Here is a 24,775-nt window from a genome sequence, read left to right on the forward strand (position 1 = left end):
AGAGAGAGAGAGAGAGAGAGAGAGAGAGAGAGAGAGAGAGAGAGAGAAACACCATGAGGACTAAGCATGGATAGTGGAGATGATACCTGTGGAGACATCAGCAGAGAGCATCGGTGTTCTAGAGCCCTGGATTACCCCATAGATGGAGACTCTATAAAGGGTATCAGCCTTGAGGCCTGGGATGTCCACAGCTCTGAGGCTGCCGGGCACCGTGAGGTTCTGAGCGGCCTCCACATTGTTGGCCTCCTGCACCTGAATGACAAAGTGCTTATATGCCAGATCATCTGTGGTCCAGTTGAGTGCAAGGCTGTCCCAGCTGACCTCAGTCACGGACAAACCTCCCAGCTGAGGGAGATCCTCTGAAGAAGGCAGAGAATTTTCTGTTAGTGCTGCAAATCAAGCAAGACAGCCAAATGCTCCACAACCTTACTCCAGAAAAGCAAAAGGGGAGAGAAAGAATGTTTTGGTTTTTTTGTAGCTCCTGATCTCTGGGTATTATTGTATTCGGATTTTTGCTACTCTGGTTATAGTTTTGTTGAAGAGTTGAAGCAGTCAGAAAAGGAAAATTTGCATCATGCCTCCTTGAAAGGCAGAAGCATGGAAATCTCTTGGAATGCACAGCCAGTAGCTAAAGGCAACCAGGAAAATGTGGGACTGTAGAGTGGGTAAGGAAGTAGGAGTAGTCAAAAGCACAGGATTTGGAGGTCCTCGGACCTGGGTTAGAATTCTGACACAGATATTTGCAAGGTGTATCATCTTGGGCATCGTGCTTTCACTTGAGCCTCAGTTTTAAGTAGAACTGACCATTCCATCTTGTTAGGTTCTGTGATTACTTGATATTTATTAAGATCTTCATATCATACACAAGGCACAGAAACTGTCTGATAAATGGCAACATAAAAAGACGACCCTGTTGATGTGTTTTGGAACATCCTAGTCATGTGGAAAGTCTTGCCTCATTTTATAACTTGAGGTTAAGGATCATCTTGTGTCTGGCTACCTGCTCTGTATTTGGGCTTCTGAAGAATTCATGTTCCCAAGTTCTGACAGGTGGTCTGGTTTATCTCTGAGCTTTTCTCAACTTTCAAGGACATGATGTTACACAATAGATCCCTGGCTTGGCTTACACTCTCCAACCGTCTTAACCCTTGGCATGAAGCATGGCTATATCATAAAGCAAGGCTGTGTGAAATCAGCATGCTTACTTTTAATTAAGTGATTCTGTGTTGCTTAGTACATGTGCAAAGCAGGGCCCACCTCTCTTTTTTTTTTTTTTTTTTACTATGGAAGAAGGTTCTTCAGTTATTGCTGATTAAGAAAGGCTGACTTGGCGTATGGAAAAATTTACTGTTTGGGATTCAGTACAGTCTTGGTTCTAATTTGTGTGTGTGTATGCGTGAGTGTGTGTATGTGCATGTGAGAGAGTGTGTGTGCGAGTGTGTGTGTGTTTATATGTATGTGGTTGTGTGCAGGAGGCTAGAGGTTGGCATCAAACGTCTTTCCTCAATCACTCCCAACTTTAGTTTCAGACAAGGTCCCTCACTGAATCTGGAACACACCAATTCAGCTAGACTGGCTCTCCAGAAATCATCAAGAATCCTCGTGTCCCCATTTCCTCAGTTGAGATTATAAATATTTATACCTCTATACCCTTATGAGGATCTGAGGATGGAACTCTGGTCCTCGAGCTTGGGAAGCAAGCCCTTTACACACTTTATACCTTTATCTATCTTCTTAAGGCAGAAGTGGCTATAAAATTAGAAGTTGTAGAGGTCTTAGCCTTTTTAAAAAGTGTATAATTCTTATTTCTAAGTGTCTCAGGATCCTTCAGGGGGAGATGTCCCAACACTGACCCAGAATTTTCTAGAAGGTCTGGGGATATAGATGCAATTGTTGAGAACTGTTTATCTGCTGCACGAAAGACTTCACTGGAAAATTCCATTTGCTAAAGGAGCTGGGCAGTGGCAGCAAGGCCTGCAGACTAGAAATGTCATCATCATCCCTGACCTAGACCACATATCCCAGATGTTTTATTTCAACCCAGTCCAGGAATAAGGCAAAATGATAACCTGGCCAACTTAGGTAAATGATCATAATCATCTTCTTTATACCAGGTACTTCATAGCAATGGGCAAGTTTACTTGGTATATAAAAGCAGGAAGAACGATGGTTTGAATTAGGTAATTTGATGACATTATCAAAATATAAGGCACATGGAGAGGGGCACAGCATCAAAACTTTATCACCACAAATGTTACCATTCATTTCACCCTCCTTGGAAGCTATTCTGTACCCCTTATGAATAGCATAAAGCTTTCTGTGGTAGATGGAGCAGAATATTTCAAGGGGCATTTCAAGGACTGAGATGAATTTCTTTTTCTCTTCAGCTTAAATGGAAAACATGGAACTTAAATGCACTGTCTTTTCTTGGAAAGGTTTGTACTCTGAGTGCACTTCAGAAACGGTCTTAGATGACTTTGGAATAAGATGTCTAGATCAGTTTCCAGATCTGAATAGATCCGACTAGGAATTGGGTATTACTTAATGTCTCTGAGGGCAGAATTTAAAAGATTTCTCTAGAAAGTTCTGTTCTCCTGGGCCACAAACCTGCTGCCTGTGCTTTGTCTTACCAGGGTTGGGTTTATGACTGTGAAGCTACTTTGGGTTGTCAACTTGACTACATTTAGAATGAACTAAAACCCAAGCAGCTAGGCATGCTTATGGGGATATTTTTTTCTTAATTAAATCATTTGAAGTGGGAAGACCCATTTGTAATCCAGATCTTTTGAGATGGGAAGATACACTTTTACTCCAGCTCTTCTGAGGTAGGAAAAAACCCCTTTTAGCTGGGGTCAAACCTTATGCTGGTAGCCTTTATGAAACTGGCAGCCTTTACAAAACACACAGAAGAATGGGACTCTCTCTGTGTCTGCCTAGTCTCACTCTTGCTGGCAAGTCCATTCTTTTTCTGACATGAGGGGGTGCTTATTCAGGGTTGCAGTGCATATTAAAGACTAGGTGAGACACCCAGCATCACAGACTGAAGAATTACTGGATTCTTGGACTTTCTGTTGGTAGACAGCCATTTTTTTTTTTGGATTAGCTAGGCTACAGCCTGTAAGCCATTTTAATGAATCACATATATATTCTCATAATAACTCCCATATGTATTCCATAATAAATCTCATATATATATATATGTATATATATGTGTATATATATTCATTCTATAATTTCTGTTTCTGTAAAGGATACTGAATAATACAACTACTTAGCTGTTCAACACCGGCTAGACGATGGACATTTTGTCAAGTGCTTTCATTTCTTAGTCCATCCATTGCTCATGGAAGGATTCTAAAGCAGGGGTATTATTTTTAATTCAATGGCAAGTAAAATTGGCTCAGAGATGCAAAGCAACACATCCAGCCAGCAATACAGAATTCTAGTCCAGACCTGCTAAGTCACAGATTCGTGGAACCTGTATACCATCAGCTAAGACCTACCTATGAGGGATTTTTGCTATTCTAGGAACAGCCAGACTGGCATCTATCACATCTCTGGTCCAGAATGGTCATGTACCTGTGATGAGCTCTACAGCAAGTGGTTTAGTGTGGGGGTCCCTGACTTTGCCATGCAGGGTGACTGTGTGGTGAGTACTGGCCCTGAGGCCTAGGATTTCCATGGAACACAGCTGATCAGGAATAGTAAAGTGGTAGGTTCATTCTGTCTGGTTGGTCTACTGGATTCTAGTGACAAACTGGTCATAAGTCCTGTCTGGTGTGGTCCAGTCCAGTTTGAGAACATCCCATCTAAGCCCAGTCACTGTGAAATTTTCCAGACCTGGAACCTTCTCTGCATGAGAATACAGAGAGACAAAGTTACTATAAAAGGGAACTGTACTCTGGGATTCAGGTGAGATGGGGTTTGGCTGAAGTTGGGATGAGCTCTTTGGTTTGTGTTGACTGTGGATGCGTGATTTACTGCAGTATTGAACACACTCCAGTTGTTAGAAATAAAGCCAAGGTTTTCTTTCAGCCTTTGGGAATGAACGGTAGTTTTTAGAATTGCTCAAAACTTCTACTCTTGATATACCACTAGGTTTATGGGAAGCTCTTGAGTATTCTCAAAATGAGCTCAGAGTGATTTTATTTTTCATTTACAAATTTTGCTTTCAAGCTTCTTAGATATTGCAATTGAAACACACTTTCCGAGAGAAGTCATCTCTCACTTTTGAAAAAGAAGAATAGGTGGAATTTTGTCTGGAACTGTCCACCAGACTAAGAGCAGGACCTGGCCAGATAAGGGATGAGATATTTGAAAAGAAGCAGAAGTGATTCACCAGTATTTCCCCAACATGGAACGCTCTAAGTCCCATTTAGAGATAGGTTTCCTCTTAAACAGAGACAGGGATTAGAAAAAAAGGAGTGAATGGTTCTAAAATACCTGTCAAGACCTCAACAGAGAGAGGGGCCGTGCTGAAGTCCTGGGTAACCCCTCGAAGGGTGATGTAGTAGCGGGTGGCTGCTTTGAGCCCAGGCAGGTCCACTGACCTCAGTCCTCCTGGGACTGTGAGGTTCTGGACAGTCTGGGTCGTGTCAGCCTCTAGCACCTGAATGAAAAAGTTCTTATAGGCTCCTTCTGGAGCAGTCCAGTTGAGCTTGAGGGCATCCCAGCCCACCTCGGCCACAGTGACCTCTCCCAAATTGGGAGTTTTCCCTAGAGAAGGACAAAGAATGCATTTTAAAGTCATTGCAAGATACAAGAAATCCTGAACACAAGGACAGGCTTTACATCCCCCGAGAACATGACATTTGTTAGATAAACTTGTTTCCTGCAACATTTTAAACCTTGGAAAGAGCAGAAGAGGGCTGTAGGGAAATATTTGCTTTCTTAGTTTATCAATTTCAGAGAATTCAGGAATTCATTCTGTGGCTAATTTCCTTTTGACTCTAGCACATAATCAGCCCTTAATGTGGGGTCACCATCCTTGGTTTATTTGGACTGTCCCAGATGATGGATTCCATACAGCAGCAATGTGTTGTTTATGTGAAATGTTAACATGGCCTTGGAACCATGTCACTCGATGGCCTGGCTATCCAGCATCAGACCCCATGGCACTATAGCTTGTGGCTGAACAAGGCCATTCTAAAATCAATGATGTTTGATTATCCTTGGTCAGTTTCCTGTTGAGCAAAACAGAAGCTTTAGATATTGAGGAAGAAAGTACCTGTGGAGGTCTCAGCAGAGAGCACTGGTGTTCTATAGCCCCGGGCTACCCCATAGATGGAGACTCTGTAAGGAGTGGCAGCCTTGAGGCCTGGGATATCTGCAGTCCGGAGGTTACCAAGTACTGTGAAGTTGTGAGCAGTCTCCACCTTGTTGGCTTCCTGTACCTGAATGACAAAGTACTCATAGGCCAGGTCATCTGCAGTCCAGTTGAGTCTGAGGCCATCCCAGCCGGCCTCAGTCACCGTGAGATTTTCCAGGGAAGGCACTTCTTCTGAACAATGACAGAGACAAGGTCAGTTATACTATTCATCAAATGCTTGCCTTTTAAGAACCCAACAAATCCATTGGCCAAGGACCATAGAGTCCATACCAAGATGCTGTCACTGTACGCCCAGTGGTGCTGTCCCCCACAATACAATAGTAGGTTAGTATAGCATTGATCTTGCCTTCGTACAGTTGAATTTTCTTTTGGAAATACGTTTTCTTGTTTACAAGTATCCTAGAGAAAATTTTACTCATGTGTTAATGAGGCTCCGTGCCTCAGTTTCCAGTTGGCAAAGTTGTTTCAGTTACAAGGAATTAGCCTCAGCTGGTCTTGGGTTTGCATTTTGCAGCCCCCTAGATCTACTTAAGTTTGGTACAGTCTCCCTTGTCTGAATCTGCCTTGAGGTTGTCATTTTCGTGGGCTGAGTTTAAGTGGATTCTACATGACCTTCACAGACAAAGGATCTCTCTAGAACCTGTTCTTGAAAGTGGGAGGGTATAAATTGCCTTTGCTCCTTTGAAAAAATTAAGTTAATTTTTCTGTTTACTTGGGTGGTGACTTCAAATGATCCCTATTATGACCATGAAAACATTCTTTTAACTTGAAAATGCTAACTTGCAAATTGTCCGAGCATTGCTTTTATAAAACCTGTTTCATTCAGGCTTTTCAGATTATCCCACATTCACAAAGTTATAATGTTTCAGCTTTTTAAAATGTATTTTGTCCTAGAACGTGGGTACATAAACTAGGACAAATTAGTGGGTCACACCTGAGAGTCAGAAGGCTGATTCAATTTTTACATTTGGAAATCCTTGGTTTTAAAAAAAAATCTAAAGATTGATATTTCATGATTTTTGGAAGTCAAATGAAATTCATATTTTTGTGTTAGAAATGGAGTTTTCGTGGAACCTTCTCTATTCTACATGGTTGATGGCTGCTTTTGTATTGAGATAACATGGCAAAGTAACTGTCACAGAGGTTAGGCCTGGCCTCCAAAGTCTAGAAGATTTATCATCTGGCCTTATATAGAAAACATTTTTTTTGATAGCACCTGATCCTGAATATAGTCATTGATTCCTCTTTTAACCAAAATTCATGTTTTTGGAGCATATCTCCAAGTTCTTAACTACCCATGCATGAGGAGGGAGGCTTCAGACTCAAGGTGATGTGTATAGATTTGGGAAAAGTGAAGAGGTAAGTTACCCTTAACACCGTGGGCCCTTGTGAGGCAAGAAACAGGGCCTCCAAAGGTGACTACATCATTGATGTTAGGATTTAAGAAAACTCAGCCCTCCGCCTGCCTCCCTTTCTCAAGTATTCTAAAAGTCCTTATGTGTAAAGAGATGGGAGACATGTTGATATCTAAGCAAGCAAAGAAAAACAAAAAACAAACAAAAAAATTCCTTCTCCTGCTGTTTAAAACCACCAATCAGAAACTTCGCTGGCATTAGAATTTGTACCATGGGTGAGGAGGAAGTGACTATCTTTCCTCTCCAGGAATTTATCTTAAGCCTTATCTCTAATCATGACATTGATCATATTGTCTCCCAGGGAAAGGACTTCAGATGTGAGGCTGCGTAGAGCCTCCGGAGAACTGCCTAATGTGGAGGAGGGAGGAGGAGACTATAGACCATCACAAATAAAGGTGTTAAAGTGCTCACGGATACAAAGAGAGGAGGGACAACACATGGGACTGAGGCTCTTCTGCATTTCATCTCTGCACTTACAGAGCAGGCAGTTTTTGAACTGGGGACTAGGAAGCTGTGCATAAGAGCTGACTCTTCATTTTCAGGGTGAATGACATACTTGTGGGCTCTCTGCATCAGCAGCCAAGGGTTCCCATTGTCTGCTTGGACCCTAGCCTTCCTACAGGCCATAATGAAAAGACTATTGTCATTCTCTCACAGCTGTGCTTTGGAATCTACCCTCTGAGTAATGTCAGTGGGCCTAGGAAATCAGAATTTCCAAATCTCCTGTCATCTGTGCTCATGGTGGGCTGAGCAGCTGCAGGAAGGAATTTCTGGCCATGCCGTCAGCCCTTCAGATTCCCACCATTGTATAGATGGTGGTTACCATTGGCTGGCAGGATGTAGAGGGTGAAGCTCTTTGTATGCTTTGTATGTGAAACAGTGACTCTCCCACAGCAAGGGGAAGATTTGGTACAAGTTGGAAGATAATGATGCTTCAAATGATGGCAAACTCAATTTTTCTAGAAATAAAATACTCGAAATATTAAGTCTCGGCTGCCTTGAAGCTTTCTGGTGTTTCTTAGTAGCTACCAAGAATAGAGATAAGCCCCAAACATTCATGCTTTACAGCTGTTCCAGAAAACCCGAAGCCTTAGAGATACTGTCCTTCTACTTGGACACTCAGCAGGGCTCAGCTTGTCTGATGACTACAGAACATCCCTTGACTCTAAGCCTCTCAGATGCTGTTCCCCCTGCTGGAATGGACACTGCACTCTCCCTGAACGTCTCCTCCTTTTGCTCTTCAAGGACTCTTCTAGGTATCTCCTCTTCTGAGACTCCTCTGCGCTCGTTGTCCCCTTTGTCAGGTATGTGATGAGGATCAGTCTCTATCCTCCTGTGGCTCCTCATGTCCCTGTAAGAGCAGAACTACATCCTTTGCATGTTGCTTCCATCTTTCTCACTGCAGTCCTCAATATCCCCCTATCCTGTCTGACTCACAGCACGTAATCATAGTACAATAGAGAAATGTACTTTAAAGGGATACATATCTGAATACATTTCAGTTTGCTCAATAGAAAATCAAAATGGTAAATCAGAGCAAAATGTTCTCTAATTCCCAAAGCTGTGGTTAGGAACAAAATTTCATTTTTATGCCTCCCAAATTCATGCGAGACACTATTGGGTTCTTAGGTTGCTGTGAAAATATGCCTCGTCGTCCTTGGCTCCTGCCTGTTGTCCTCCTTTATGTCTCTCATCACTCACAATGTATTCACAGCCTTGGCTTTAGGCAGAGTTTAGTTAATGGGAATGTAAAAGCAGAAAGAGGAGGAAAAACTGAGAGAATAGAGGAGAGTATGGGAGAGTTGAGAACAGGGGAAGAGAATAAGGATGGTTTCTTATTCTGTGCTGGAAGGAAGCATGCCATTTTTTCTACCCTCCCTCCCTTTTATGTCTCTCCCTCTCTTCCTCCCCCTTTCTTAATCTCTCTTTTTGTCATTTATATGACACAAAGTTAAAGAATTCCCAGGGCACGACTACCCTGCCCCTCACTCCTGAAGGCTGCTAGACAGCTGCAAAAGCAGAGGACAAAAAGGAGAAAACAAACTGTGGTAATGCTGGCCCCAGAACAGCCGATCTCTGCAGATGCTCAACACTCACCCTGGCTTTGGATGTGTTCCAGGTACTGCAGGCAGCAGTAGACAAAGGAGATTGTCCCTACAACTGCTCACGGGTGGGAGGAGGTCAGGGACAATGAGGTGGTTACTGCCCATTCTCAAGTCAGTAAGTAGCCACAGAACCTTGGAGCAGCATCAGGGGTGGGCCAGTGCGGGGGTACTTTTCATAGCTTGCTCAGAGGATGCCCTTGGTTTGAATAACACTTGAAATGAATGAGACTAAAGAGAATGATAAGTGGAAAACAGGGAGCAGAATAAGAATATAACAAAAGGAGCACAAGCCTGTTGGTGGAGGCAGGCTCAGCAAACATACGAGGGGCCAACCACATGATGGTCAAGAATATGAGTAGTGGAAGCTAGGCCAGAGAAACCAGGCTCTGAAGGCCACCCAGCCCATGGAAAGGGTACTGTTATGTACAAGTTTGATTTTTTATGGAGCACAGGTTAAGGTATGAAAGGTGGGAAGATTAACTATACTTTCAAAATGGTGCCACCTCATGGAGGAGGTCTGGACTTGGGTTACTACTGTAGCTGGAGCATGGGGATTGACTGGAGAAAACATACAAGGACCACAAGTTTTCCACTTTTCCATAACGTCCACAGATAAATATTAATCTTGTAACATCTGCCTTTGACTCTAGAGATGCACGGGGGAGTTCCCTCCTTCTGGAGCTTTGTGAAAGAGGAAAGAGTAGAAGAGAAGAGGGAGAGGAGGAGCAAGGACAGAGTTCTCTTCCTTCTTACATTTATGGTTCCTTTTTATCCCTTTGGCACATAATAATAAACTCATGCAAGGGTGGATTATTGACTTGGGCTATAGAAGATAACTCCCTTTGATTCTATTTCCCTAATTTTGATTAACTTTTCCTTCCAAACATCTCTGACAGCCTCAGCATCCCACAGCTCAGTGGTGGAGCAGTCTGCACTATTCCTAGAATTAACCACTGCATTCATTTCGTACTTGATTAGAGACTGTCCTTTTGCCTCACAAATTTCTCTATTTTCCTTAAAAATGCCTGTGATTTTACAGTGGCGTGTTCTGGTAGGAGACTACCCTTTTTATGTTACATAAGAACATCCAATGAGATGTACAGAGAAATGACTGATAACATCTCTAGAACGAGCCACGGTTTGGAGCTTTGATACTACCTCCACTCTACTGCCTAGACCATGAACACGATGGTGAATTGCAGCAGCCATGTTGTGACACTGACCTTATTTTGAAAATAGGAGCTAAACCCTGAAAAATGGTGGAATAGAAAGAGTGAAGCAGTCTGGGATTCTCAACAATTAGAAACAATTTGCTTTCTCTTGTACCTAGTGGCAGATCAATTTAACGGAGGAGGCTGACATTTGAAAATTCATTTGTAATTTAGCTGAAGATGTCAACAGATAACTCAGGCCCTGTAAGACATTTCTAAATTGCCTTATTGTCATTCTCTTTAAGATTACTGAGGGTTAGCTGGGTGACATCTGTGTTATGTGACCAGCGCTAGTGACCCCTGAGAATCATGACCTCTGATATTCCCAGCTTCTAGTTTTCTCCAAAGACTCTGGGAAGGAGTGTGGGAGTCAATCAAGCTATGATGATCATGTGACACGCTTTTCTTCAAACACCAGCACAGTGTAGTATATGCAGTAGTTGCATACATGCATGTGAATGAAGTTGGAATCTAAGACTATCACTTGTGAAAACTCAAAAGATCTTGAAAACTTCATGGCTAAAATTGAATGTGTCATTTTTCATATAGGAAGAACCATTTTTATCCCCAGATTCTCTCTCCAGTTCAGTCCCTGAATTAAAGTAACAGGAAAAAAAATCAGTGGGTGAGCAGGCTAGTAGGGCTGGAAGGGACCTGGGATCAGCCAGGGAGAACCAGGAGACTCTTCATGACTAGAAATAAAGGAAAGTGAGAAGGCACTGAGGCAGGCTCCAGACCAAGTTCAATTCTTCTGGGCTATGCTGAGCAGAGCAAGAGAGCTGCAATAAAAATACTCCTAAGAAGATGTTCAAACAATGTCATCCAACATCCTGGGTATCTTTAAAACAATGAAAAGTAAAGCTGTCATTAGATTAAAGGAGAGAAATAAGAAATTTATAGAATACCATGGAGCACAAATTAAACAGCAACAAGAGACAGGACAGACAAACAGAGCCCCTGATTTATGCTCTCCTAGTTAGCGTTGCTTAGAAGTCAGCATTTGTCCATGAGGGAACTTGGTTCAATCAGTTGACTAACAGGAGAAAACATCAATCTTCATGAAGACACTGAAGCTGCCATTTCAGTGTGGCAGAGAGAGAAGAAAAAGGAGCTGGTTTCTCCTCTGGGCATCACATTCCTGACAAGCCTGGCTGACTCAAAGATGCGAGCCAGAGTTAGCAGAGGGTTTGGGGGAGCTCAGGGTGACCTACTTGTAGATGCCTTCACACGCGCAGGCTTGCTCTTGTGTCTACCCTTCTCGGCAGTGAGGAGGACAGTGTATTCTTGCCCTGGCTCCAAGTCTGTCAGGACATGGGAAGTGGCATCCTTTGGCAGCTGGACCTCCATTGACTGGCCTGTGGGGAGGCTGTAGTTGAGGCGGTAACGATCAAACTTGGCCAGGGGTGTCTTCCAGAATAAAGTCAGACTGTCTTGTGTGGTTTCAGACACCTGTAAGTCCTTGGGTGGATCAATTTCTGGAGAGAGAATCATGAGACATCTTCTTTAGGCTGCCAGGCACAAGACTCCTGGAGCTGAGTGTGCCCTGAGGAGTGCTGTACCTGCAGTGTAGTCACCTGACTGACCTCATCTTTTATAGACAGGTGATTCTACATATTATCTTTTGTGATTTGGGGCAAATTAAAAATAATGTATACTGATTTATCAAAACTATAAAATGCTACTTAACAAAGCACTTCCAAGAGACTGTTGACTTTCAAACCATGATATACTATTTTGCTATGGACTGTATACTGTGTCCACTTAAAACTAATATATTGAATCCTAATGCCCAAAAGGGTGGTGTTCAGATGTAAGTGTTATCAGCAGACCCTGTGGTTAGGTTCAGTGCCTAACAACAGAGATCCCAGAAAGACCTCAGTCCCTTTTGTCACCTGAAGACACAGCAAAGACAGACATTTCAATGAACAATATAGTGTCCTCAATAGTTTATTTTTTGTCCCTTTAAACCATGTTCTCAGCCCTGAGTCTGTAAGACATTCTTTTTCTTTCATAAAGTGATCTGACATAAGGCATTTTGTTGCAGCAGCTGAAATTGACTGATACATTCTACTTAGTTAATGTCTGTAACATGGGAAATTTACAGTGTGATAAAGGATGCTAAGTAAATGTCCAGGGTTCTACATAAAGGGCAAGGCCATTGTGGGATATTCCAACATGGGCACTCAGGATGCAGTGCAATGATTCTGAGCCTCTGCTATCCATGCTTTTTACAAACCTACATGTGATGAAATGCCCAGAACTAACACACACACACACACACACACACACACACACACACACACACACACGGACACACACGGACATATACACAGACCATACACATTCACACACAGAGACATATACACATATACACACAGACACACATACACATGCACACACACACATACTATGTGCAACACTGCTGAAATCTAAGGTTGTGAGATTGTATCCAGTAGTGAATTACCTGTATTTATGTAATCTGTTACTTGGAGGGAAATGAAGTGAAGGCATTGCCTCTGACTGATCTCTCATTAACTGCAAGCAAATCTACACTTATCTCAAAATCACAGTGTGTGATTTTGCATCCCAAGGAAACCCAATCAAGTCTGACCTATGTCTCACACACACCCTGCCTCTCCTCTCTTCACAGTGTGTGAAGTGACCCAGGGGAAGCTGCTGGGAAGCACAGGGGACGTTTTCTTTGTGACATATGGATTTTTCAGAAAATCACTTTAGAAAGGAAGCAACAGTCTCAAACCTTAGCCCTAGGTAGTCTTCACCCAAAGATGGCACTACAGGATGCCGTGGGAACCATGGGGCCGGAATATCTATATAGTTATTTAACTATCTGCCCTATGGAGCTATTTTCTCAAGTGCTAAGGGAAAACCTTTGTATATGTACCAATTAAGCAGGCTTATTTTAAAAGAATAGGTTGACAAAATAGAAATGGGCATACTATAAAGTTTGCTTCCAATTTTTCTTTCAAATTCTTGTATTCTCTTTCATCTGTAGAGAGTTGTACTAGGGGTAGGTAGCTTATGCTTTCTGATTTGTTCTTTTAAATGTAGACATCTGGGTCCCATGGTACTAGAGGGCCATTTCTCCCCTGATCTCATACTTGTAATTTGTAAATAAACTTTTCTCATTAGTCCTGTCTTTCCTGTTCAGTCTACTTCAGCAACGGTAGGATTACCATGTACCTCACCTGTGGCCGCATTGATGGTGGCTGGATCGCTTTCCTTGTCTCCCTTAACAGCAGAAACACCAACCCCATATTCAGTTCCTGGCTTTAGATCTGAAAGAGAATGTGCAGGTTGGGACCAGCCTAGTAGAAGGAAGCCTCTCAGAAGACTTTAGAAGTGACCCCAGGCTGGCCCATGACCACTGTGAATTTTATATGCCCATCCCCTGCTACTAACTTGATACAGTTACAGCAACAGGAATGGGCGGGAGCTGGGCTTATTTCATTCTCTCTGTAGCCTTGAGAAATGGGGCCACGTGACAGCAGGCTCCTGTCATTTCGAGAGGCCCAGTGGCACAGTACTGCTAGATCATGGCTCACCTGTGAGTGTAGTTTTGGTTGTGGCTTGCTGGCTCTTTGGGACATCAATCTCAGCGTGTTCACCTCCAGAGATAGGTGCATACTTAATTCTGTAACTGTCGATGTCTGCCTTGACATTCCTCCACTCCAAGGTGATGCTGCTGTCTGTCTGTGAGACACGGCGGAGATTCCTGGGAGCATCTAGGCCTGTTTAGGAGGAAAAGGGAAGATTGGCACTATGCCAGGTTTGGGGAACATAGGAGAACTTGACATTTCAATCAGAGATTCAAAAGGCACCTGCCAATGGATAGAAATGTCAGAATTCCCCGAAGCCCCTGTCTTAGTAACTGACACACAAAGTGAAAGCGCACAAGCCTGGCTCCTTTCTTGATAGGTGGCATTTCAATTGGCCGCATTTATTTCATTTTTTGGGTCTGAAGAACAATACAAATCCCCCCAAATAAGACTGTGGATATGAAAACTGTTTTGTTGAATCAATGTATTTTTTAATAACTTAGTGCTAATTACCTGGTGCATACCCAACTCCTGTAAAGTGTGCAAGGGATACATAATTGACATTTGGACACCTTTGAGGTAATGCCATTTGCTATGGTGTCAGGCAAATGCCTTTATCCATTGAGTCATTAAATTTTAACCAGAAATTTTTTTTGAGAATATCAGAACAGTGCCTCCCTTTTCTTTTCTTTTTCTCTTTCCCCCATTTCTCTCTCTCATACATGCACACATACATGCACATATACACACATTTATGTGTGTGCCTGGGTATGTTTTGAAAGGTTATTTAGACCCCTTTTCTTTGAAAAAGTCACCAATTACTATCTAAAATGAATGTACAGATATGAAAAGGCCCTAGTGTTACATGATCCTGGAGGACTTGTGGATGATTAGGGCAGAATTGGTACTCTGTCTTTTCCTCACCTGTGATGAAGGTCTCCTTGGCAGGGTTGCTTGCCATGTCCACCCTGCGGGAGATGAGGGACACCTCATACTCTGTGTCAGGTCTCAGGTTCCCAATGGAGTACTGATTGTCCTCGTGTGTGAGGTCGATGGTGGTACGGTCTCCAGGCACATCTTTGATGCCATAGGAGAGCTCAATGCTATCAATTTCAGCCAAGGGCTTGAACCAGGTGATTAGTGCTGTGGTGTCTGTGATATCTCTCGCCTCAATATGACTGGGAGCATCCAGGCCTGTGATGAACAAAGAGAACAGCAAAGGGTCAAGGCCAAAAGAAGGGGCTAAGCAAAGCAGACTACAGTAGACATACTGATTTGATTCATACTATTTGATTCATAATGACCCTTTACTTTCTTTTGCCCTTGGGAGCCTCAGTTTCTGTCTGGCAAGCTAAAAGGACAGACTATGATATCAACCTGGAGGGATTTTGTCCTCATTTTTCCAATAGTAAAACAGAGAAAGCTTGTAAAGCATCTGGAATGGAACCTAGCATACAGCAGATGCATGATGAAAGCCTTTCCTTTGCTGGTGTGTGTGTGTGTGTGTGTGTGTGTGTGTCTGTCTGTCTGTCTGTATATGTGTGTCTATGTGTACATGTCTCTCTGTGTATATTTCTGTGTGTGCCTGTGTGAGTAAGTCTGTGTGTGTGTGTGTGTGCATGTGTGTGTGTGTTGCATGTCTATGCATAGCCCACATGTGAAATTTAGAGAAAAACTTCTGGGGTTGGTTCTCTCCTTCTACCATGAGGGAGCTGTGATTGGATTCAGATTATCAGGCTTGACACATTCTCTTACCCTAACTAAACCACCTTGCCAGCCTCGAAGTTGGTTTTGATGAAACGAACTAGGGCAAGAGTCATTTCTGTTTCAAGCATAGACGTTTTTGTCCTCATTCTGGGGGTTCCTGTGTCGCCCTGTTAAACTCACTTCCTGCCCCATACACCTGGATTTCATGCTTCCTCACCTGGTCTCGACAAGGCTATTCCTTTGCTTCATCAATGGAGATTTCCCTTCTCCTCTTAGCCTTTCATGTCAACCACACACACACACACACCCTCTTCCCTGGAGCTCCTGCAGTACCTGCTGCTCACTCTCTCATCACAGATGCTTTTACAGTTTGGTTGAGAAGGCTGGGCTGATTGCATGACAGACTTCAAATTGCCAGTTAAGCTGACTAGGCCTAAGAACTGGGCAAGTCCAGGCAAGTCAATTACTAAGAGGAAAAAAATGCCCAGGCTTCACTTCTCTATAATGGTTCCTGAATGCCTAGAGAAAGAGTAAGATAAAGCTCATCTACCTTGGAATTCCAGTGTGCTTTAAATTGAGACTGTGAGCTCACTTGGTTGTCTCTCTATTTTGGTAATGGGAGACCCCAGCATGTTGGATTTCTGCAGAATAAAACACTCTACATGCTATTTGAGTCTGGGGTGCCATTCTTAGGCAAATCATTGACCCTTACAGGTTACATTTAGACTGGGTCACTCCTTCATTACTTCATTCCTTCAGAAAATAGATGTTTGGGCTTCAAGATCTTCAGGTCATTCTGGGCATTTAATGTGTATTTTATCTTTAAAAGCAGTCTAGTCTATGCTCTCAGCATCCATCCAGTAAGTGTTTTTAAATGGAAGTAGCTGAGATTTATTCAGAGTATGGGAAAATGACCAATTTTTTGATAGATTGTGAAGATGTTGTATGGTTCGTTTCTGAAGTCAAAGTGGTTATGTATCAGCTAGTATTTAATGAATCCATAAAATACATCATGAAAATGATGCTATTATATAGACAGTGACACTGCCTTACATTCTCACAGCTGTCATCCACAAAGCCACTTAAACTGCTAATGAGTTTGGGGTGTGGCTAGGGATACTGATAACCCCAACTATGGGTTCCTTGAATAGTGAAGACTGACAGTACTCTCTGCTGACTACATCCCATGGTGTTGTACCATCTGTGCCTCATGCTTAAGACAACTTGTTGAGAAAGATGCTATGAACCCAGTTTTCCAAACATTGGATTCAAGGCTTAAAGAAGTAGGATTTTACAAAGTGATAGAAAATGGCAAAGAAGGAATTTAAACTCAGGACCACAACACCCTTTCACTATCATAGAATGATGGATCTTCTCAGCATTTATGTGTCTAGAATGATCACAATAAACCTTGATGAGGTGCCAGAGAGAAGGACTCAAACATGTTTTGCACCAAAATTTAAGATCCTTTAATTCTGCAAAATTCTCAGAAATAGTCACAAAAGGAACAGCAAAGTGCATGTCCATCAATGTTGGCATTTACACATTCTGGGACTTCAAGGGCTGGGTGTTTGTCCCTTAATAAGCAGAATACAAAGCAGTCAAGCCTCAACTAATTTGGATTAAAGAGCAAAGGGCAGGTAAAAGAAATGTCATTTGTCTCTTCAGTGTACTTTCCCTACAGTGGATAAGCACTTCCTTGATCTTTTCTCTGCCTTACTGGTGATCTAATGATTTTTTCCTGTCAGTACCTGCCTCATACCTACCACAGAGAGCTGTTGTCAGGATGATGGAAAACGTTTGCTTATGAAGGAGACAGTCCTATGTACTGGCCCTAAGCTATGCAAAATGTGCAAGCATCTAAGTGCAAGATGTTCCTTCTTGTCATGTGTCAACAGATTTAACTTTCCCAGAAACCCCCTGCCAACAAGAGTTGATTTCTTAAAGAGCTGGCACATCTGTTCTCTTGAAGAAAATAAGCTATTTTCCTACTAAATGCCAATGCAGAATCTCTTTCTCCATTTCTCCTGTGTCTTGTTTTTTAAAAAACCATTTTCTGTTAGAACAATCCTAAATTCAGTTAAATCCCACAGAAGTCTCTAGTTTATTAAATCCTACCCCACCCCAAGAATTTTTAAGGCCATTTCTAACGACCCCAAGAATTTCGAAGTGTCAAGTAAAAGATGTATGAGTGTGTGTGTGTGTGTGTGTGTGTGTGTTTGAAAGTATCTGTAAGACTGTGTTTGAGTATGTATGGATTTTTGAAAGTTGTGTGTGTTTGTGAGTCTGTGTGACTGTGATTATGTGAGTGTGTATGTGAGCATGTGTTTATATGTGAGTATACATGTTTATGTGTCCATTTTTGAGAGTGTGTGTTTGGATATGTCTGTGTGTGTGTGTGTTTGAAAGATTGTATGTGAGTATATGTATATGTGTCCATGTATTTGTAGGCCAGAGGTCAACCTTAGGCATCATTGCTTGGACTGTCCACCTTACTTCTTGAGCCAGGGTCTCTGGCTAGCCTTGACCTGGCCAGCAAGCCTCGGGGATCCTCCTTTCTCCATTTCTCAGATGTGCTTAGAGTCATGACCATGACTGTCTGGCCCACATTATGTTAAAGTGACTCAACTTCTCCAAGGCTTATTCTCTAGTCTTCATACGCAGTACCATGCATACAGACCTCGCCTCTGTCATGGGAGACTTGGTGTTAGCACTTAATGAGCTGATGTGGTTGATGACTTTTGATAGTCTCCACAATTATTTTTTTCTGCATCTACAGGCCTGAGAATGTACCTTTGAGGAACTTCAGAGAGGGGATGCATCTGTTTCTCTATCTCTCCCATGGGGCCTGGCCTGAGAATTTGCTCTGGCAGTGGTGATGGAAATGTCAATTTTGAGTCTAATCAACAGCCATGCCACCAGGCCCAGGCTAACCCAATGATGAAACCCACAGATAGAAAATTGCCTTCTCATTATGCTTCACTTTTGTTTTATTGAAACAATGTCTCCTTTCATAGCTTATATTATCCTAGAACTCACCCCTGTGTCCAGGATGGCCTTGACTCATGCTAACACTCCTGTCTCGGCTTCCAGAGTACAAGGATTGCAGGTGACTTTCTTGACTGGGGCTATTCTAGGCCAAGCAGTCTCAGTACACAAAAGATGCACAAATAATCCAAGCCAAGGAGAAGCATCACACAGCTGAGCCCAAGTCCAAATCACAAACCTGCAGGATTCTCACTTAAGGAGCTCCAGATGGACTTTGTATTAGTAAGCAAAATCTCCCTGACATAGATGCTGTGTCAGAGGGCATGCTATAAGCCAGAAGGTCCAAAGAGATACAATCGGCTCTATCACAGGTCTTGGCTGGTACTCACGGGTTGTGGTTACTTTCTTCAAGCCAGGGCCTCGGGTGTTGTTTTTCACAATGTGCAGAGATATTTCATATTCTTGGCCAGGAGCAAGGCCAGTTTGACGGTAGGAGGTCTCTGGCCTCCTCAGGCTTTTTGTGATCTCTCCCTCATCTTCTTTGTTCTGCAAGATGGAAACCCAAGGTTAAGATTCAGAGGCAGGGAAAGCCATTCACCTTCCTGCTTTATTTGTTTCTTCTTCTTGTTTAATTTATTCATTAGGTACCTCCTATGTAGCACAGCAGATTGGGAGGTTAGATGATGAGAAAACAGAGATGAAAAAGCTGCTTCTTGAGTTCATTTGTTCCTCCTGTAGACACCTGCACTTACCCTGTCCCTGTCAATTGGCATCATGTGAGAGCCACAACTCAACCCTTCCTTCTGTAAGTCAGTAGTTGACATCAAAGAAGTTGGTGGAATGTCCCATGCTCTCACAGATAATTAGGAACAGGGCCTGGGTAATAACTAGAAAACTGACTCACCTAATCTTTGTGTTCTAGGAAGATCCACTCATATTTGGGATGTGCCAGAAAATACTGTGTAGGACAGACTGGTTCTGTTTCTGTTATCCCAAATAGAGATTTGCAAGTTGGTACCTATAGTCAATTTAACTTGTGTTTGTCTGGACTCTCATCTCTAAATGCTATACTTTTCTATTTATTAATAGCAAGGAAGAAATCAACATCACTTAAATACATAAGTGATCATACAACGTGATAGTGCCCAGTCTTCCACCCAAAGCTAAGGAAACCAAGTAACATAGGAAGCAGCAGAGACTTTTGACCACCTTATGAATCTCCTATATCAAAGACTTCCTCCAGGGAGCCCCTTACCATATTTCGGAAAATGATCTCCCATGTTTCAAAAGCAATGTCTAGAGGATCCCACTCTACTTCCACAGATGTTTCCTTGATAGACTTGAACTTTAGGCCTTCAGGTGCAGGCAAGTCTGTAAGGAAAATCACAAAGAGGATGTAAGGAAAGGCAAGAATCTGGTTAGCCACACAGCTAGGGATACACTAACCCTGTGATGGACAGCTGTCTTTGAGGCTAGTAACCAAATTTGGGACCTACTTAAATGCTCTTCTGGTGTGCAGTCTACTATGAGAAAATATGAATGCCTCAGATTATGACCAATCATAGGACTGCTTATTTACAATTTCATATGGTTGAACTAGCAAAGCACTCGTAGGATTTGGAATCAGAAGGGCCTAAATCAGCATCTAACCCACCACCGATAACGCTGACTTTGGACAAGGTTTACAAAAAGCCCTGAGATCATTTCTTTTTCTGGGAGAAGGTGGTAACTGTGTCTGCCCTTGGGAATGCACCAAGGACTGAGTGATACATTCCATGAAGTCTGCTGGCCTAGCTCTTGGCATGCAGTACACAGTAAGTAAGGAGAAGCCAATGCTATTATTATTAAGCAAGTAAGGGCCGGTTTCTAGCCACAGCTTGCTTTTTAGGCATGAAGGTAATTATACTGACACAGGAACAACCTGAAACAGATAGTGAATTCAATAGACTAGAACTCCATACAATGGTGCTAAGATGGTTAAGAGCTAATCTCCTAAGACTTCCCAGGTCAAAGCCCAAGTCCATCTTTGTAAGCTATGGGGACTGAGAGGAGATGATGAACTATCTAGTCTCAGTTTCCTCATCTATACATGGGGTTAACAGTTGCTTCTCTCTCATTGGGTGAAGTGTGTTAGTATACATTGGGCACTTAAAGTGTGTAGAGTGCTACACAGCTGTGCCAAGGCTAGATGAGTCTACACAGAGTCCTCTGCTTACTCACAGGTGGCAACCCTGGCACTGACAGGGATGCTCCTCTTGTTCTCCAAAATGGCGAACACACGAATGAAGTACTCTACTCCTGGCTCCAGCTCCCGGATGGTGGTGGATGTCTGGTCCCCAGGTACACGGAACTGCATCTCCAGGCCGTCAGCATGGGTGGGTGTGTACATAATGAGATACTCAGTGACCCGCATCTCATTGTCCCATGCCAGATTTACAGTCTCCTCTGTTACTTCTGTCACAATAAGGTCCTTGGGAGGGGACACTGAGAGGAATAAGAAAGGATATTGTAGGTCAAGAGTGAATCTGTAGTACTCTATAGGCTTAACTCCCTTGACAAGTCTCTTTTACTATTAACAGCAGAGATCTGAAGCTGTCAGTTCTTAAAACACATTGTTCCTAACCTTTTGGATTCAGCCAGAGCCCTACTACGATTGATGTTTTCTTTTTTTGTGATGTTTGAACCTCGGGTCCTATACATACTAGGTACAAGTTCTGTCAGTCAAGGGGCTAGAGAAACTGATTATGCAGTGATTAAGAGCACTTTCGCACTTGAAGAGGACCAGAGTTCCATTCCCAGTATCCAAATAGTGACCCACAACTACCGTAACTCCAGTTCCAGGGACTCTGATGCCCTCTTTTAACATCTGCGTGTACAGGCTCACAGGTGGTTTATATACAAACATTCAAGGTAAACTTTAATACACAAAAAACAAAATAAATAAGTCTAAAAAGTATTTAAAAGAGATCTGTCACTTTCCCTATAACAAAATTCCCCTCCTCTATTTCTTTTTACTTCAACAATATTTTCATTAATGCTCTGACAAGATCATACAATCTATTTTGATCAACTAGCCTAGGCTGGTCTTGAATGTTCCCTGTGGCTCAGGCAAGCATTGAACTTGAGATCTTCTTGCCTCAGCTTCTGTAGGAGCTGGATTTACAGACCTTTACCACCCGAAGTAGCTTTGTAATCCATTAGTCCTTTGGTTTCATGTTGAAGTCCCTGGCCAATAGTGTTGCTTTTGACACTGTGGTCCTAGCTCAGAGTTATACTAGGGTATAGAGAAGTGTTACCTCAGCTTTGATCCCTGTGAGTTAGTCTTATAGGGTTTGTCTAACCAAACTCATTTGTTCCTTAGATGTGAGTGAGGGCAAGAAGTTTCCCTGTGGTTGCCTACCTCAGGTTTAGAACCCATATCTCTTTGCTAAGCTTGCACAATTCAGTCACACTAAACACGGGGACTATTTATTTGTTCCTGCATGCCTTTGGAAGATGTTCTTTATCATGATATGAGGGTGAGAAAAATAAAGAGAAGATGGTCACTGAACATGAATATTTTTGCTCTTTGTTGTGTTTTCACTTAGTCAGTGTTTCTGGAACACATACTATATGCCTCTGCTTATGACAACTACTGGAAACAGTATTCTTCTAGGAGCTGCTCACAGTCCTTGGATAAAAGCTAGCACCAAAAGACAACTTAAGGGACAGGTCTAGTGTTCAGGTAACCAGAAACTATTCATTAGTTGACTGCATTAATAAGTTCATCTTATTTAATAGAAATATCTGTTCAGCCCAGGGGGATTATCACTTCCATTCAAGTGGAAGCTGATACCTAGTAAAGGACAGTGGATGGCTGATTCAATAGAGCTGAGGTGGATAATATTTAAGCATCAGCTCTGACTCTTTTGGACAACAGTTTCACTTCCCTGAACCTTTGAGTCTAAGTTGCCCAGTGCCAAGAGATGGAGTATAAGTCCCTCATAGTGACAGAGAAAGAGCATGTGTTTAGCAGGAATATATTGATAGAACTCATGAAATGAATTGGTATGTTGATAAATCCAAGTATCATTCTCTGATAGGCACCAGGTATAGATACACATTGTCAGGACCACTTGCATGTCAGCTTGCTGATACTCACCCTCAGAGCAGTCAATCCCTGTGTAGCCTTCATTGCAGATGCAGCGGCCCGACACACATTGTCCCTGGTTGCTGCAGTCATTGAGGCAGGAGCGCTGCCCACAGTCCAGCCCTGTGAAACCCGCGTGGCAGATACACTGGCCGTCCTCACAGCGGCCTTGGCCGTGGCAGTCACTGGGGCACCTTCGCTCTTTGCAGTCTTTGCCAGTGAATCCCTCATGGCAGATGCATTGGCCATTCACACAGCGTCCATGGCCGTGGCAGTCACCGGGGCAGGAGAGCTCAGCACAGTCAGGGCCAGTGAAGCCATCCTCACAAATGCACTGTCCATCTACACAGCGCCCCCGCTGGCTGCAGTCCCTGGGACAACGCCGGTCTCTGCAGTCTTCCCCGGTGTAGTCATCATCACAGATGCACATGCCATTCACACAGCGGCCATGCTGGTGGCAGTCATTGGGACAGCTCATCTCACTACAGTCAAAGCCCTTGAAGCCTTGCTCACATATACACTTGCCCTCTACACAGAGACCCCGGTTGTGGCAGTCATTGGGGCATCGCCGCTGGCTGCAGTCTTCTCCGGTGTAGCCCTCGTCACACACGCACTGCCCATTGACACAGCGGCCATGCCCACTGCAGCCATTGGGACACTGGAGATCCCCACAGTCAGCCCCTGTGAACCCATCGTCACACTCACACTGCCCGTTGAGGCAGCGGCCACGGTGGTGACAATCAGCAGGACACCGCTTTTCACTGCAGTCTGCCCCTGCAAAGCCCTCGTTGCAAACACACTGTCCCTCCTCACACTGGCCATGGCCCTGACAGTTGTTGGGGCAGGTGAGCTCACCACAGTCTTCGCCTGTGAAACCTTCTTCACAGTAGCAGGTGCCATTGACGCAGCGACCGCGGTCGAAGCAGTCATTGGGACAAATGAGCTCACTGCAGTCCTCGCCAGTGAAGCCCTCATCGCAGACACACTCGTTCTCCACACACCGCCCACGATTGTAGCAGTTGTTCAAGCAAAGGGGCTCGTTGCAGTCCTCACCAGCAAAGCCATCTTTGCATACACATCTACCATCCACACACATCCCGTGTTCCTCGCTGCAGGGCACTGGGCAGACTTCCAGGCCACAGTCAAGGCCGGCATAGCCTTCGAAGCACACACAAACCCCGTTTACACACCTGCCCTGGTCATTGCAGTCATTGGGACAAGCCAGCTGGCTGCAGTCTTCCCCAGTAAAACCCTCGTCACAGATACACTGCCCATCAAGGCACTGGCCTCTGAGATTACAATTCCCAGGACATTCGGGCTCAGAGCAGTTGGGGCCTTTCCAGCCTGGTTCACAGACACAGCCACAGCCTTCAGCACTGAAGTTGCCCCGGCCGCTGCAGAAGGGCCTGGTGTCTAGACGACCTGCAGTGAAGATAACAGGTATTTAGCTGAGTTCATCCGAGCAGGTGTTTGGTACACACATAAGAAGGCCCTGACCCAAATTCAGCTGCATCCTTAGGCATCAACTGGGTGGAGAGCTTGGGCTTAGCGGAGAAAATCAGATGGAATTCAGTTACATTCAAGCCACACTGATGTTAAAGCCACCATGTCTTCTCACCCACGTTTCCTCAAGGGAGTTGACAGACAGAAAGGGAATTGATTTATTAATAAAGATAAACTTTCAAAAATTGCCTTAGAAGCCTAGCATCCCACAGTACTCCCTGCATATGGTGGTCAGATCTACTCTTAAAATCATTGTCAATGCCCTCTCTGGAAATATTTTCTAGGTGGTGGAAACAGATACTCATTTCTGATTTGAAGTAAATGCTTCTGCAGTTCTAAGGAACTCGAGGAGAGGCGATAATGAACTCCTAAGCAGCAGTATTCCTGGGATAGATGTGCAAGGGTCCAGGGTATCTTCTAGAGAAAGTGAAGTATCCGGGCACATCCGAAGTCTATGTGTATCCTTCTTTATCACTGAATCATCCTGTGACATCATCCTGTGACATTTGGTCCACTTTTAAAGTCTCAGTTTTTAGATTTACAGAGAGATGTCAAACCTTACTTTAAAGGGTTGTTGGGTGGATCATACAAGACAGTTACTGTGACTGGGACATACAGGTGGCTGTATGGACAGCCCTGACCCGACCTCCTTCCCACCATCACACTGTGTTCCATCACATTACAATACTCTTTCTGATCCCACAGACTCAGTACCACCCAGGCAGAAATGTGCTGCTGTAAGAACACAGGACTGTGGAAGGCTGTGTGAACACCTAACTCAGCAGGACCTGGAGAACCTCTCTCCTCTCTGGGCCTTTGTTTCCCTATTTG

General features: G+C 43.5%; 1 protein-coding gene across 5 annotated transcripts in view; it reads right to left on the bottom strand.

The window, feature by feature from the left end:
* Tnc (tenascin C) overlaps nt 1-24,775 on the bottom strand; it is an 88,387-nt gene that overhangs the window by 35,991 nt on the left and 27,621 nt on the right. For 4 of the 5 annotated variants that reach the window (XM_028779900.1, XM_028779902.1, XM_028779899.1 and 1 more), the window contains 11 exons: nt 22,454-23,863; nt 20,533-20,796; nt 19,568-19,683; nt 18,702-18,858; nt 14,542-14,811; nt 13,624-13,809; nt 13,267-13,356; nt 11,272-11,535; nt 5,228-5,500; nt 4,444-4,716; nt 87-359 (listed from right to left, as the gene is read on the bottom strand). In XM_028779900.1, the coding sequence (XP_028635733.1) occupies nt 87-359; nt 4,444-4,716; nt 5,228-5,500; nt 11,272-11,535; nt 13,267-13,356; nt 13,624-13,809; nt 14,542-14,811; nt 18,702-18,858; nt 19,568-19,683; nt 20,533-20,796; nt 22,454-23,863 (3,576 nt within the window). The remainder of the gene's footprint in view (nt 1-86; nt 360-4,443; nt 4,717-5,227; nt 5,501-11,271; nt 11,536-13,266; nt 13,357-13,623; nt 13,810-14,541; nt 14,812-18,701; nt 18,859-19,567; nt 19,684-20,532; nt 20,797-22,453; nt 23,864-24,775) is intronic. The other variant, XM_028779903.1, reaches the window with a different exon arrangement.

The sequence above is a fragment of the Grammomys surdaster genome, unplaced genomic scaffold (assembly GCF_004785775.1).
Source record: "Grammomys surdaster isolate TR1022 unplaced genomic scaffold, NIH_TR_1.0 363, whole genome shotgun sequence".
NCBI classification, from domain to species: Eukaryota; Metazoa; Chordata; class Mammalia; order Rodentia; family Muridae; genus Grammomys; species Grammomys surdaster.